The sequence below is a fragment of the Leptodactylus fuscus genome, chromosome 1 (genome assembly GCF_031893055.1).
Source record: "Leptodactylus fuscus isolate aLepFus1 chromosome 1, aLepFus1.hap2, whole genome shotgun sequence".
Taxonomy (NCBI): domain Eukaryota; kingdom Metazoa; phylum Chordata; class Amphibia; order Anura; family Leptodactylidae; genus Leptodactylus; species Leptodactylus fuscus.
This window is the reverse complement of record NC_134265.1, coordinates 241,654,100-241,670,079: the sequence shown is the minus strand read 5'-3', so window position 1 is coordinate 241,670,079 and position 15,980 is coordinate 241,654,100. Positions and strand designations below refer to the sequence as shown.

At 44.2% G+C, this 15,980-nt stretch overlaps 1 protein-coding gene across 1 annotated transcript in view; it reads left to right on the top strand.

The window, feature by feature from the left end:
- The first annotated feature begins 11,443 nt into the window (after nucleotides 1-11,443).
- Nucleotides 11,444-15,980, top strand: part of BTC (betacellulin) — a 41,707-nt gene continuing 37,170 nt past the window's right edge. Inside the window, exon 1 of the mRNA XM_075285355.1 lies at nucleotides 11,444-11,555. Coding sequence (XP_075141456.1) covers nucleotides 11,522-11,555 — 34 coding nt within the window. The 5' untranslated portion in view covers nucleotides 11,444-11,521. The remainder of the gene's footprint in view (nucleotides 11,556-15,980) is intronic.

Below are 15,980 nucleotides of genomic sequence, written 5' to 3'. Positions count from 1 at the left end.
AAAAAAAAAAAAAAAAAAAAAAAGGCCAAAGTGTGAGTAGGGGTGAAGGATGTGCTTTCTCAATAGGGTGGAAGCTCCCAAATCCTGGAAGAACTATCTTGGAGTACTTTCAAAAGTCATATAAGTTTGGTCCCTACTTGCTCCCAGGTCGGCAGTTGTATCTGCAAAGTTCTGAAGGCCACACACTACATCTCTAGGTGGGTCATTTGGTTTAGGTTTTGGCTGCAAAGTTGTGTGAGTTTTTCATTAATGATTGTTGAGGATTTATCTTCCCAATAGATAAGAAAATCACAAATATTCTGACAATTTGAGCCCCACTACAAGCAGATGCTTCTTTTAATGCATATTTGCATGAGCTCCAGCCATTTGTGCTCCAATTTGTGGAACACAAATTGTGTAAGTTGCATAAAAAAGGTTCTAGCAAGCTGTAGGAAGGCAAACAAAAATGGAGTCCATAGAGTGAGAAGCCTATGTTAGCTGCTGCACTGGAAGAAGAGAACATAACTTGACTAGAAGGGGTTCAAGTGGGATTCCCATTTCACTGCCACATTGGAAGGTAACTTTAGGAGTAGTGCAGCAAAATACCATGCCAAACCAATCCAACCTAAGGGAAGAGAAAGTACATTTTACACCATCTTGCTAAATTGAAGTATCCAGAAACCTGGCTGTTAAAGTGCCACAATCATGGGTTATCAGTTACAGTAGGATGTTACCAATTAATACCTGGTATCTCTCCTACACGTACTGTATGTGTTGTTATTGCAAGGGTTGTTGCCTGTCAATGTAAAACCATTAAGCGTGAATGTCTCACGGAAAAGCGAAGACTTGTAAATAATGCTTGTTTGCATATCCCAGTGCCTCCATGACTTTTCCAGCAGGGCAGAATTATTCTCACCCAATCCCACATAACACTAGCACCCGCATGGAAAGGAGAAGAAAGATACAAAATGTGGGACAAATAAGTACAACATATCGTACTGAACAGATGTGGATTCTTTAATCCTAATGCAATGGCCTCTCGTTTTATTTCATTGTCAGCTTGTTGTAAAGGCTATTTATAGGGATCATCCAAGATATTTTAGTATTGTGGCAGGAGGCCCCAGGGAAAATGAAGAATTTAAAAAAAAAAAAAAAAAAAACTAGAGAAAAAACAGACTCACCTGTCCCCAGTGCCCTGGTATCCTAGGCCACTGTCCGATCCCAGCAGCCTAAGGAAAGGAGCCGAGACGTCACCTGTGACTTCTGCAAGTGACAGAAACCCCAGGGTGCAGTGGGGACCAGCAGCAGCCTGGAACATCGGAGCACAGGTAAGTTTTGCACTTTTTTTTTCACTTTACCTGGCTTGCTGCGACAACACTAAAATATACTTTTAAGCAACTTTTTATTCTCTGTCAGCATTTTTATCATTGATAACTTTTGTGATACACTTTTTAAAGGATCTGAGCTCCATTTGATAAAATTATGCATTGAAATACATTTTCGGTCCCCTGATTATTTATTATTAGAAATCCACACGGCTTCTGACCGAGAGTACAGTGGAGTATGCGTGTATTACAGAGAGGATGATCTCAGGTAATATAAAACGTAGAACTGTGCTTCTGGTGTCATATGAAAGATGAGATTCTATCACATTTCATAGTGCTACCTGTACTATTTCACCAGATGAAACACAGTTAGGATATAGAACTATTATCAAAGGTATTTGAAGTGAACCCCCACGCCTAAGCTTCTCTGCATTTCACCCATACTTCCATGTACTCTCTGTCATAATCAGAGAATTTGTAATGCATATAGAGAAATAGGTGACAGAAAGTGGATGTCAGTGCAGGATTTGCTGGAAAGGAGCCAAAATCTGTTAATAAGTATTACAAAATTTATTAATGACTAGAGATGAGCGAACAATGAAATATTTGAGATTCGTTTCGAATAGCCCCTCAATATTTGACTATTCGAATGAATATCGAACTCCATTATAGTCTATGGGGAAAAATGCTTTGTTTCAGTGGAAGCCACACTTCGACTCAGGAGAGTCACCAAGTCCACTATGACGCCCCAGGAAATGATGTCAACACCTCTGGAATGCAACTGGGACAACAGGGGAAGCATGCCTGGGGGCATCTAACATGCCCAAGTACCTGTATTACGCCACTATCTCGTTGGGATCCCTGTCAGCTTGCGATATGCGGGAGCTGACTTTTTCCATTAGGAATGCATTGACCAGCGTTGATTGGCCGAATGCCATACAGAGTACAGCATTTGGGCAATCAACACTGGTTCTGCCGGAGGAGGCGGAGTCTAAGATCGGTCCACAGCAGTCTCCATTCTGGTCCGATCTCAGATGTAGTAGTGTTGAGTGCACAGCTCTGCTACACTGGAGATGTAGCAGAGCTGGCCGTGCGCTGAGCTCTGCTACACCCGAGATGTAGCAGAGCTGAGTGTGTGCTGTGCACTGATACACCCGAGATGTAGCAGGACTGAGTGTGCGCTGAGCTCTGCTACATCCAGAGATGTAGCAGAGCTGAGTGTGCGCTGAGCACTGCTACATACAGAGATGTGGCAGAGCTGAGTGTGCGCTGAGTTCTGCTACACCAGAGATGTAGCAGAGCTGAGTGTGGGCTGAGCTCTGCTACACCCAAGATGTAGCAGAGCTGAGTGTGCCCTGAGCTCTGCTATATCCAGAGATATAGCAGAGCTGGCTGTGCGCTGAGCTCTGCTACACTCGAGAGGTAGCAGAGCAGAGTGTGAGCTGAGCTCTGCTACACCAGAGATGTAGCAGATCTGGCCGTGCGCTGAGCTCTGCTACACCAGAGATGCATCTCTGGTGAAGCAGAGCTCAGCGCACCCTCCGACTGTGCCGACTGTGTCCATTCATTCCTATGGGAACGTGCTATTCGAAACTACCGTTTCGAATAGTACTCGCTCATCTCTAATAATCATCAATATTAACAGAGATAAACACTTGGAAAAGTTCACTCTGTTTGTAATGACTCAATATAATATATGGGGTTCAATTTTTCAATTGAATTACTAAAAAAAAAAAACTTTTTGATGATATTCTAATTTATTGAGATGCACTAGTATGTCACTGTATGGAATATGTTAGCACTCTGTGAACAATATATACATCCGTACACGTATATATATAATAAATGTCTTAAGTAAGTCTTGGCTTGGTGTTGTGTGTGCTACAGAACAGGTTTCCTTGTAGAAATTCATCCACCTTTATTGCTTTTGCTAGGACTGCCCATACCAGCTAGGGAGAAGGATATTATCAGCTTGCAGCCTGGGAACTTTGCCAGCAATAATGAAAACCAGGAAATGACTACAACACTAACCTCTTCACGACTGCATGACCCATAAAAAGAGAGCAGCTGTTACCTGGAGGAGGCTAGTTAGAGAAGGAGTGACCCTCCTATAGCTGAGGGAAGTGTCACATTTGGATCATTGGTGCAGATGTACATTTTGTGAACGTTGTTTTTACAGGCTGGCATTTTCAGCCTGACTGCCCTTCTGTCACTGGGCGTAAGTTTATAATTAACACTAACTCTAATGAGACTTTCATAGCCCTGCTATTAATCACTGAAAATAAGGTTGAAGGGTTTAACCCGAAATTTTATAGTCTGAGCTAGTTAAAGCGGATAAACTATCCAAGATTGTAAGTGTGTTTTTTTTTTAATCAGAATTGTATATTTCCATAGTTGCAGGTCTTTGGTCATACAGATGGGCAGCATTTTGGTTCATACATAGATCTATGCCGACAGCTATATTATTGGTTAGAATGGCACAATACTGTACTTACTATATAAGCACCTCAATACAAGAATTCCAATATCACAGCAAAAAAAATCCAACAGTAAAATGTTTCACTTGCAAGTGAAATGACAATGAGGTTGAATATGCTGTATACTTAATGGACAACTACGTTTTTGTCTTTGTACAAGTATGAAAGATCTTAGGCTCCGTTCCCACGGAGTAACGCGCCGCGCATTCAGACACGTACACAAAGCGCTCAAAACAGATCCCATTCACTTCAATGTGTGTCAGCTAACGGGCGCTACACATTGAAATCAATGGGAGGCTTTTTAACCCATTGATTTCAATGTGTAGCGTGCGTGAGCCGACACACATTGAAGTGAATGGGATCTGTTTTGAGTGCTCACACTCTGACACGTGTACACGTGTCTGAATGCGCGGCGCGTTACTCCGTGGGAATGGAGCTGCTAAGACCTTTACAATAAGAAGGAATGTAATTGGAATGGATCCATTGTAATACGGAAGACACCGATAAAACTGAACAAACATGACTTAACGCTACATTCAGACAGACCCAGCAGACCAAAGCAAGAAATACAGTATATTTTTGGGAAAGATTTTCCTTCTCTGTCATGATAGCGTCCAGTCAAAGCTGTAATTATTGCCATCTTATGCATTTATGTGGGAAACTGTTCATGGATTAAAATTCGAAGAGAAATTTCAAGATTTCAGAGATACATTTACAGTCTTTTAGTCCCATTCCTGGTAAAATGCAAGGTGTGAAAGGGGTCTAATGAGTACTGCACATGTTAGAGACAAAATCAGTCCTGTGGTTAGCTTCGAACACTTATGTACTACTTCACTACAATGTGCTCCCAATAAACTACAGTACAGGGTGCAAAGAACCAGCCACAGTATGCCCAGGACCAGCATCTATGTGCTCTTAGTAAGGGTGCTAGACACAATCTCTAGTTCCGGCCAGTGGCGTAACTAGGAATGGCGGGGCCCGTGGCGAACTTTTGACATGGGGCCCCCCCGACACCGAAGATCTCGACCGAGTCCCTCCTACGCATTCCTGCGCGCTCTATTATGTTCCATAGTGGCCCCTGCACAGTATTATACGCAATAGTGGCCCCTACAGGACTAAATACTGTCACGTCACCCGCTGACCGCTATACCAGGACAAATTGTGGATAAAAAATCTGGTCATGTGCATTACAATTTAGTAACTCCATGTGCCTCATATTAATAGCAGTTAACCCCATCATCTCCCTCACATTAACCCCTGTGTGCCTCACCATAAGAGTTACTGATATGTGAGAGACATGGAGGTAATAATAAAGTATCTTCATTATTATTACCCCCATATGTCTCACATATCAGTAACTCTTATGGTGAGCCACACAGGGGTTAATGTGAGGGAGATGATGGGGTTAACTGCTATTAATATGAGGCACATGGAGTTACTAAAACACAAGTAATCACCCCATATGCCTGACATTAATAAGTAACCCCAGTACGTACCTGTGTAGCTTTAGTTTCACTTTCCTTCTTCCTTTCTTCCTCCAGTGCAGGACGGCAGAAGCTCGGCAGGGATAAGCCCCGCCTCCTCCTCTCATTGGTGGGCAGAGGACAGCAGAGAAAGGGAGGGGGGAGAGAGGGGGAGCGTCCTGAAGAGCTGACAGGAGCCAGAGCTGCAGCTCCTGTGTCTCAGCCGTTGCTGCAGCTTCGGGGCCCCCTATTGGTGGAAAGTATTCCACCAACAGGGGGCCCCGATCATTATACTCGGGGGTCCGAAAAGACCTCCGAGAATAATGATAGCAGCGGTAGCAGCTGTCACCGGGCCCCTAATGTCCCGGGCCCTGTGGGAGCTGCTACCGCTGCTATGGTGGTAGTTACGCCACTGGTTCCGGCCATGGTATGCTACATACCTTCTCTTGATTCCTCTAGGACAGAGGTAGGGAACCTTCGGCTCTCCAGCTGCTGTGATACTCCCAACATGCTCCATTCACTTCCATGGGAGTTCCAAGAACAGCAGAGCAAGTATGCATGCTGGGAGTTGTAGTTTTGCAACAGCTGGAGAGCCAAAGGTTCCCTACTCCTGCTCTAGGATATCATAAGTACCCCAAAAGCACAGCAGACGGTCCTGCCAAAGCTAACTCCACTCAGACTGGTAATGCTACTCTGTCTTCAGCACTTCTGTGGCAGTTTACACAATGGGCCTGCAAATCTCTCTCCTCATGGCTAGCCTACCTGGCACCCAGCTTGAAGAAATAGTGGTTGCAAGTCTACTTGCTCCTGCGATATCTTCCTCTCACTAGATAAAGCAGTCACCACTCTTCCTTAACCTTCCTCACAGCTATTTTGTGTAGTCTTTGACAGGCAATTGCTGTAAGTGGGCGTTCACACTACCGTTGGATTCCGTCAGCAGTGTCCGTGGCTATTGTCCATACAAGATTTTAGCAATGGAAACTAGCTGCTCTGTCTGAAAATTCCCTTCATTTTAATGCGATTTTATCTTGTGTTTGTTAGTGTCCATTTACACCCATGTCCGTTTTTTCAAGCGGACAAAAAAATCCTACATGCAGGACTATTCTTTCTGTTTGAAAAAACGGACAGCAAGTGTCCATTATGTTTTTAACATTGAAGTCTAACCATCAGTTAACCATCAGTTACTGTCTGTTTGTGTCCGTTATGATAGGCAGCGCCGCACCTCTAATAAGGCGAGGTGAGGTGTCCTCCTTGGGCGGCGAACGGGAGGGGAGGCGGGGAGACGTCTCCTGTGAGTATTACTGCATTGTATTTATTGTAGTGTTCACCCTCCCCCCCAAGCCCCCGCCGCCTACGCTGATATGTAGACGTCTGAACCAGCGCATGGAGAGCGGCAGCTCTCCTGCGCTGGTTCAAAGAAAAAAAAAAAAAAATCGCCCGGGCTCGCCCGGCCCTGGATCCGCCCCTGCATGTGGACACATTGTACAATGAGGACCACTTGAGAGGAGATTATAAAATGAAGGGGGGGGGGAGAACCTTTTGATACCTTTGAACAGGGCCCACTAATGTGTTAAAATTTCTCTGACCAACAAAGCTGTTTAAATTAGGTGTTATTCACATTACATTTTATTCAGTTTTGCCGATACAAAAAACTGATTTGAAAGATGGATGAAAGTGGATGGAAACTGATGACCATCCATTTCTGTCCATTTGACGCTAGGTTCACATCTGCGTTCTGGCCTCCGTTCTATGGTTTCTGTCTTCTGCATGCCAGAAGACGGAAACCATAGACCGGGTCCGGCCGTGCGCGGCGGTGAGCGTTTTAGGCTCTCCGCCGCGAAACCGGATTTTTTTATCCGGACACAGAGTACTGCATGTCCGACTCTGTGTCCGGATTATAAAACCCGGTTTCGCGGCGGAGAGTGCAAAACGCTCACTGCCGCGCACGGCCGGACAGCTTTCTCACCCATTCAAATGAATGGGTGAGAAAGTCTCCTGCAGGTTTCCGTCTCCTGCCTCTGTTTTAGGCAGGAAACGGAAACCTAAAGTACGGAGACCGGGCGCAGATGTGAACGAGCCCTTATGTGGGACACAAAAACGTGCTCAGTCCTTTTCTATGCTACAGTAACTGATCTGTTTTTATCTACCAATGACTCTATGTAAACAGACTGATAGCTAGTAGGTGAATCCCTTAGGCTAAGGCCCCATGGGACGATACGCAGTGCTAAAGCGCTGCTGGAAAAACTGTGGCGGGAATGCACCGCGTTTCTTCGCACAGCACTTGAACAGAAAGTTCACAGAGTTTTCCTCCACAGATATTCTGTTACCATTTTATCTACGGGGAAGCCACCGGCATTTCTGTAGATATAATTGACATGCTGCGATTTCCAAAACTGTGCTGGTTTTGGAAATCACAGCGTGTCTGCGCTCCATTTTTTAACCACAAAGTGGGCATGGGATTCACATGAATCCCACCCACTTTGCAGTTACTGTATAACACCATGATTTTTCCCACGGCGGCATTTCCGGCCTGTGGGGCCCCGGGCCTTATGGAAGAGTGATGATACCAAAGTGTAACAAAAAAAAAAAAAATTAACTGACCCAGTTACTATGCAACATTTAGGAGAGAGGAAAAAATTAAAATATAGGCTACACATTCCAATATTACACATAGGCAAATTTATATACCATGTTGTTAAAGGGGCTCTATCATTGGGAAAAGTCATTTTTAATTAAACACATACTTGCATAGCCTTTACAAAGGCTATTCCACATGTACCTTTTGTATGTTAATCCCCTCAGTAGTTTTTGAATAAGCCTGCTTTTATTCATATGCTAAATAGCCTCCAGTGTGCACCCGAGAGTCTCAGCGAGCACTGTTTGCCTTGTGTGCAGCACAGGCTGCTGCTTCTGATGATGATGACTCATCTCCCTGCTCTCACACACAGCATCCAGTGCTCGCTGAGACTCCCAGGTGCACGCTGGAGGCTATTTAGCATATGAATAAATGCAGGCTCATTCAAAACCTGACGGGATTAACATACAAAATGTATGTGTGGACTAGCCTTTCTAAAGCCTATGCAAGTATATGTTTGATTAAAAATGACTTTTCCCAATGCTAGAGCCCCTTTAACAACATGGTGTATAAATTTGCCTATGTATAATATTGGAATGTGTAGTCCATGTTTTTTATTTTTTCCTCTCTCCTAAACGTACCATATAATTGGGTCAATTCATTATTTTTTTTGTGTGTGTTTTGCCTTGGTATCAGCACTCTTCCATAAGGCCGGGGCCCCACGGACCGGAAATGCTCCCGCGGGAATAATTGTGGCGTTCTACAGTAACTGCATAGGATGGGATTCATATGAATCCGATGCCCACTTTGTGGTAAAAACCGCAGCGTGGACACGCTGCAATTTCCAAAACCAGCGCAGTTTTGGAAATTGCAGCATGTCAATTATATCTATAGAAATGCCAGCGGCATTCCCGTAGATATAATTGTAACAGAAAGTCCATGGAGGAAAACTCTGTGAACTTTCTGTTCAAAGTGCTGTACGAAGAACCGTAATGCATTACCGCAACGGTTTTCCCCTAAGCGCTTTAGCACTACGTATCATCTCGTGGGGCCTTAGCCTAAGGGATTCACCTACTAGCTATCAGTCTGTTTACATAGAGTCATTGGTAGATAAAAACAGATCAGTTACTTTATCATGTCATATTTATTTGTCTATGCAACATCTATGTATTACATAGCCATCAATCTAGTTTAAAGGGATTCTACCATTAAAAAACTTTTTTTTTCTAGGTAACACGTCGGAATAGCCTTTGGAAAGGCTATTCATCTCCTACCTTTGGAAGTGATCTCCGCCGCGCTGTTCGAAATACCGGTTTGTACCCGTATGCTATTTAGTTCTCTTGCAGCGATGGGGGCGGGCCCCAGCGCAGGAAATGTGATGGGGGAGCATCTCCATTGCTGCTCGAAAACCGACTCCAGCGCCGCCTCTATCTTCTTCTGCATCCTCCCCTTCCTTCTTCGGCTTCACCTCGGACGCCTGCGCAGTAAGCTCTGTTCAGCGAACTTGCGGTGTCGGCAATATGGCCGCGGGCATGCGCAGTACGTTCGGCGAAGTTTGCCGAACAGAGCATACTGTGCAGGCGTCCGACGTCAAGCCAAAGAAGGAAGGGGCGGATGCAGAAGAAGATAGAGGCGGCGCTGGAGTCGGTTTTCGAGCAGCAATGGGGACGCCCCCATTGCATTTCCTGCGCTGGGGCCCGCCCCCATCGCTGCGAGAGAACTAATTAGCAAACCGGTACAAACCGGTATTTCGAACGAACGGCGCGGCGGAGAGGACTTCCAAAGGTAGGAGACGAATAGCCTTTTTAAAGGCTATTCCGACGTGTTACCTAGAAAAAAAAAGTTTTTTAATGGTAGAATCCCTTTAAGCTGAGTTAATGCTTGTGTTCACAAAGTCCTGCATGTCCGGCTTTGTGTCCGGTTAAAAAAAGCGGTTTCGCCACGGAGAGGCAGAAGATGCTCATGGGCGGCCACTTTGCAAACCCATTCAAGTGAATGGGTTTGAAAACTGACCGCCGAGTTTCCATCTCCTGTCCAGTTTCTCTCGTCAGAGGACGGAAACCCAAAAGCAGAGACCAGGCGCAGGTGTGAACCTGCCCTTATCTCATGATAAAATATATGAACTTTTATTTTCCACAAAAAGTCCTTACTACTGAAAGCAAAAGTAATAAAAGATAAAAAAAAAACAAAAACACAACTACATAGTACATGGAGTGAGCACACAAAAGTCCAGCTCACCTCATGCAGAAAGTCTGTGCAGCATAAGGGTGCATTCACACTACGTTTCCTGAAGCTTATTCTGAACGTAAATCACGTTCAGAATCAGCGGCGTATAAAGCAGCTCCATTCATTTCTATGGGAGCCGGGATACGAGCGCTCCCCATAGAAATGAATGGGCTGCTTCTTTCACTGCGAGCAGTCCCATTGAAGTGAATGGGAAGTGCCGGCGTATACGGCAAGCTCTGCTCATGCCGGAGCGTACACGCCGGCACTCCCCATTCACTTCAATGGGACTGCTCGCAGTGAAAGAAGCAGCCCATTCATTTCTATGGGGAGCGCTCGTATGCCGGCTCCCATAGAAATGAATGGAGCTGCTTTATACGCCGCTGATTCTGAACGTGATTTACGTTCAGAATAAGCTTCAGGAAACGTAGTGTGAATGCACCCTTAAAGGGGATATCCAGGATTGGGAGAATTTTAACACTGATGATCTATATACTAAATAGGCCATTTGTATCAGATTGGGCAGGGTCCCACACCCAAACCAATTATCTGATGCAGACAGAAGTGAATGGGAGCAGGACTATATCCCCAGGCACCACCACATATAACCCCAAACACTGCATAGCTTCTGGGCAGTATAATATAATGTTGGCACCTGGAACTGCAGCCCCATCACCATTCACTTGAATAGGAGCACGACTACCTCTGGCTGTATACTTAGTATATGGCTTCCAAAAGCCACCCCAACTGATCAGCTCAGGGTCTGGGTGCTGGACCCCGACCAATCTGATCCTGGACAACCCCTTTAAAGAACCAGGCGGCTGGTTTATAAAAAGCGACATCTTGCACACCAGTCTTGATACCTACCAGAACCCTGTCAGAGTTTGCACCTAATTTATGACAAGGTGCACAGTCACATATCCTCTGGGGTCCATACACCAAACCTGAAATCTGAATTAGGTATTGGGACTTTTTATTACCTGCTTTAGGCTATATAACAAGGAGGTCAAAGAAGGTCACGTCCAAACACTGCAGGGGACATTAAAGTACTGGGCACAAAAACTGAGTAGAATCAAGTTGTGTGGACTTGGTACCATGGATTACGATGGTTATGGGGGCTCAGGTGTAAAGTCCAATAACTCCAGGTTACCCCTCCACCATGGCAGGCTGATGAACACCACACATACAAGAAGGCTGAGTAGTAGAAGCATGTCTCTGAGGTAAAGCAGCAGGCTGTAACGTCAGGGAGCACTCTGAGGGCAGGGAGTTGTGTGCCTGTTTTGGGCAATGTTGGGCAGGGCTGTTGGAAGTGACAGGGGAGGGGCATGTCGCCGGGATAGAAGGAGCCCTGCAGGTCACCTCCCTGGCTTCTCCTATCTGTCCATAGCCTGCATGACACAAGCTGAGACACTGCTGCCGGACTCTGGAAGTGTCTGCCTGCCGGGCGCTCACCCTCCATGTGCCAGGCAGGCTACACTGATGGACACCTCGGTGCTGCTGACGCTTGTGCTCGGTAAGAAGGGAAACTTGAGCGCTGGCTGAGGTGAGGTGAACACGACAGCTGTATGTGTAATGGAGGTGAACGTATATAGCCCAGCCACTGACTCTAAATATACAGGCTAGGACTGCTGCTATATATGTGGAGGAACTGGCCAGAGCTGTCTATGGGTTATCTATCGGTATCATATTATTTCAGCCATCTCCTATCTACCTATATACTATATAGCTGTATTGTATCAATGTATATCACCTATGTCCTATCTACTATATAGCTGTATTGTATCAATGTATTTCATCTACGGTATGTCCTATATACTATATAGCTGTATTGTATCAATGTATTTCATCTACGGTATGTCCTATATACTATATAGCTGTATTGTATCAATGTATTTCATCCATGTCATAGCTATCTATGTCATATAATTTTATTTTTGTTATATCTATATCTGTTATTTTATTTTATCTATGTCATAGCTATCTATATAATTTTATTTAATCTATGTAATCATTTTCTATATCATTTATTTAATCTGTTATATACATGTAATATCTATATAATTTTTAATTTGTCATATTTATTTGTATTCTATCTATCCCATCTATCTGTCTATGTAATACATAGTAGATAACTATCAATCTATTTTAAGCTGGCTTCATGCTTGTGTTCACCTCATAGTGTTTGACACGGCTGTACAGTTGGCAAGCCAAGGCCGCTGACTCAGACTCCAACCTATATTCTTGGACAGCCCTACTCTGACTCCTTCATGGTCAGACATCAGCAATGAAGCTCTTCTAAGTCACAAACCCGAGCTAGTGATGGATTTCCAATGACTGTAAACATGTAACCGACTCTGCATGTAATTCAGTCTGTGTTATGGGTCAGCAGAGGTCCATGGGGAAGTTATTACCCCTCTATCTTATAAAGATAGTAGTTACAATAATAAGTATATGTCAGTGAATTATTTCACCATTCCAAGTGTATTAGTGTAGACATTACGGTGCAATAGGTGTGGAAAGACACATAAAATAAATAGTTATTATTGTCGTCACTGGCAATTGTTTGGGGAGTAGACTAATAATGAGATATATTACATGTAATGTTTCTCTTATGTCTTTGTTTTGTTTATATACCAGTTTTATGAGTTCATTAGTGTATATTACACACATTTTTTTATTATATCTATTGTATGTGAGCCAGTGTTATATTAATGTAGAGGTAAACGCAGTGTAATCTGTACTCATGTGAACAGCACATGCTAGTGGATTCCGGATCTGTGTACATATTGCACAGGTTGTTTTGTTTCGCTGCTTTTGCAAGTTATACAATGCTTGCAAGGCCTGGGACTATTTCACTGTTTTTCTAGAGCATTATTACCATGCCAGACATTATCATCTACACACAATGTATACAATGAAAGCTCTTCAAGGCTGGGGTCATATATAAGCTGGAATCTCCACTGGAGAGGAATCTTTATTCTGCCACTTTCAGTTTTGAAATGGTGGCTCCCACTGTAATCAAAGGGGTGCGCTGATGTAGTGGGTAACTGCTGTTTTAGCAGTTTGGCGCTTATGTGAACGTAGCATAGAACAGCCACTAAAAATGTGTTACTTAGAATATATAATTTTATATAGGGTGCAAGAGAATTTAAGGAGTTTTCCATGGCATATCTGCTAATTGTTTCATCGATGGTACCCCATAAATAAGATTAGAACAGGGGTTGCAAGTCCCTCAGTCCTCATCACCTGCAAAACTTTGGTGCGGAGAGATCTGAATGGAGTGTTGGAGCATGCGGACACTATGCCTTATGCAGATGATAGGCACTGTGAATGTGTCAAGTGTAAATTGAATTGTGTATGGGGGGAGGCAAGGTAAGGGAAATTGCCTATGTGGAGGAGGGGGGGAACCAGACACTTTAAAATTGGTTGCGCCAATATGCATCTAATGTATAAGATCAACTTTAGAAAGATGTTACGTCCGCACCTGTTCGAACTTCTGCGCCATCCTCGCAGGAGGTGTCTGGCTATGTTTCCTTGCTCTAGGTTCTTCTTGTATTATCTGAACATTGTCCTATTCCCTCACCTCTTTAATTGATTTTCCACCACTCCCATATCCTTCACCCTGGTTTCCCTCTGCTACTCTAAGGGTAAGTTCACACTGGGTTTTTTGGATTGGAACCTGAGGCGGAGGCCTCCTCAGGTTCTGATCCAAAAGCTGGGTAGCCGTGACTGAAAGCTGGTGCACTGCACCGGCATCCAGCCGCGCACTCCGCTCCGGATTAGGCCCAATGAATGGTCCTAGTCCGGAGGAGGGTGTGTCTTTAAGCCAAATCGTGAGGCGAAACGGCCTGAAGAATGAGCACAAGCCAGAAAAAGCTCCTGAGCGACTCCCATTGATTTCAGTGGGACCTGTCAGGATTTTGAGGCGAATACGGCCTTAAAATCCTGACCAAAAAACTCTGTGAGAACTTACCCTAAGGGTAAGTTCAGAAAGGGTTTTTTGGACCGGAACCTGAGGCGGCTTCCACCTTAGGTTCTGATCCAAAAAACGGGTAGTGACAACTGAATGCCAGTGCACTGCGCTCCGCTCCGGATTAGGCCCAATGAATGTGCCTAGTCGGGAGGAGGGAGTGTCTTCAGGCCAAATCGCGAGGCAAAATGGCCTGAAGAATGAGCATCTTGCTTCTTTTTTCCTGGAGCCAGAACATGACCGGCTCCCATTGATTTCCAAAAAAACCCTGTGTGAACTCAGCCTAATAGTTAATCTTAGCCTTGCCTGTGTGATTGACAGTCTACCTTCCTATCAAGTCCGGGGTGGGTTCTGGACTTCCTATAAACAGGTCATCAGCTGACACGTTTCTGCTGGCTATTGCGACTCTGTCCTAGCTTGTCTTTTCTATTGCATTTACTGACTTCTGACCTTTGGCTTCCCTTGTTACTACTCTTTTAGATTTTCGATTTGGCACTGTTTGTCTCTCTGGTTTGACCCTTGGCTTGCTGGCTCTGCTTCTGTGTTGTTTTGTCTTGCCCTGTGCAAACACTTATCCAGAGAATTGACTGTCACCCAGTTTCCCCGTATAGCCTAGGGTACTTGAGGAAAGTAGGCAGGGACAGGAGTTGGGTCAAGTTTAGGACTCCCTGTCTTTGTCATTGTTGTCTTTCCTGGTTTCAGCAGCAGCTACTGGGGAATAGCTCAACAGGCAATTCCCTAACAAAATATAGAAATAAAGAGACAGATATAGATGTGAGATAAATATGTTTTAGTTGATATTCATCCACTGCAGACATTTCTGCAATTGAAAATCAGTTCTGTTTGCCAGAATGGGCTAGTTTTGGTGGTATTTTGTTCCCACACCGTTCACTCTTCATTGAAAATGACATGGCGGCTTTGCCTGGCGGGTCATTACGATTACGACGATACCACATTTTATATTGGCTTTTATTACATTTTAGGGTGGGTTCACACCAGCGCATAATCTCAGTTATCCAGGTTTCCATTTTCTGCTGGCAGTAGACGGAAACCTGGCAAACAGTGTCCAGCTGTGAGTGCCCGTAAGCGTTTTGTGCTCTCCGTGGCGAAAGTACTGCTTGTCCGACTTTGTTTCCGGTTAGCAATAAAACGGTTTTGCCGTGGAGAGCAGAAGACGCTCACAGGCGCTCAAATGCTGGACACTTTCCAAAGCCATTCAAATGAATGGGTTTTTAAAATGACTGCAGGTTTCCATCTCCTGTCCAGTTTCGGGCAGGAAACAGACACCTGCATAAACGGAGAGCGGGGCGCTGGTGTGAACCCGCCCTTACTGCTTTCACAAATAAAACGTCACTTTTTGAACTTGTTTGATTTTCCTGGGGTCACCATAGTCTGTCACCTATAAACTTTTTTACTGTATTGCATGGAGATATGTCAGGGATCTTTATTTACAGGACAAGTTGTACTTTCTGTTGGTACCAATGTTTGGTATGTATGACTTTCATCACTTTTCATTGTTATTTATTGTTTTTTTTTTCTTTTTTACGGCGGTCACCATATGAAATAAGAAGACTATTTTTTTGGATAGTGGGGACTTATACAGTCCTATGAAAAAGTTTGGGCACCCCTATTAATCTTAATCATTTTTAGTTCTAAATATTTTGGTATTTGCAGCAGCCATTTCAGTTTGATATATCTAATAACTGATGGACACAGTAATATTTCAGGATTGAAATGAGGTTTATTGTACTAACAGAAAATGCGCACTATGCATTAAACCAAAATTTGACCGGTGCAAAAGTATGGGCACCTCAACAGAAAAGTGACATTAATATTTAGTAGATCCTCCTTTTGCAAAGATAACAGCCTCTAGTCGCTTCCTGTAGCTTTTAATCAGTTCCTGGATCCTGGATAAAGGTATTTTGGACAAACAATTCAAGTTCAGTTAAGTTAGATGGTCGCCGAGCA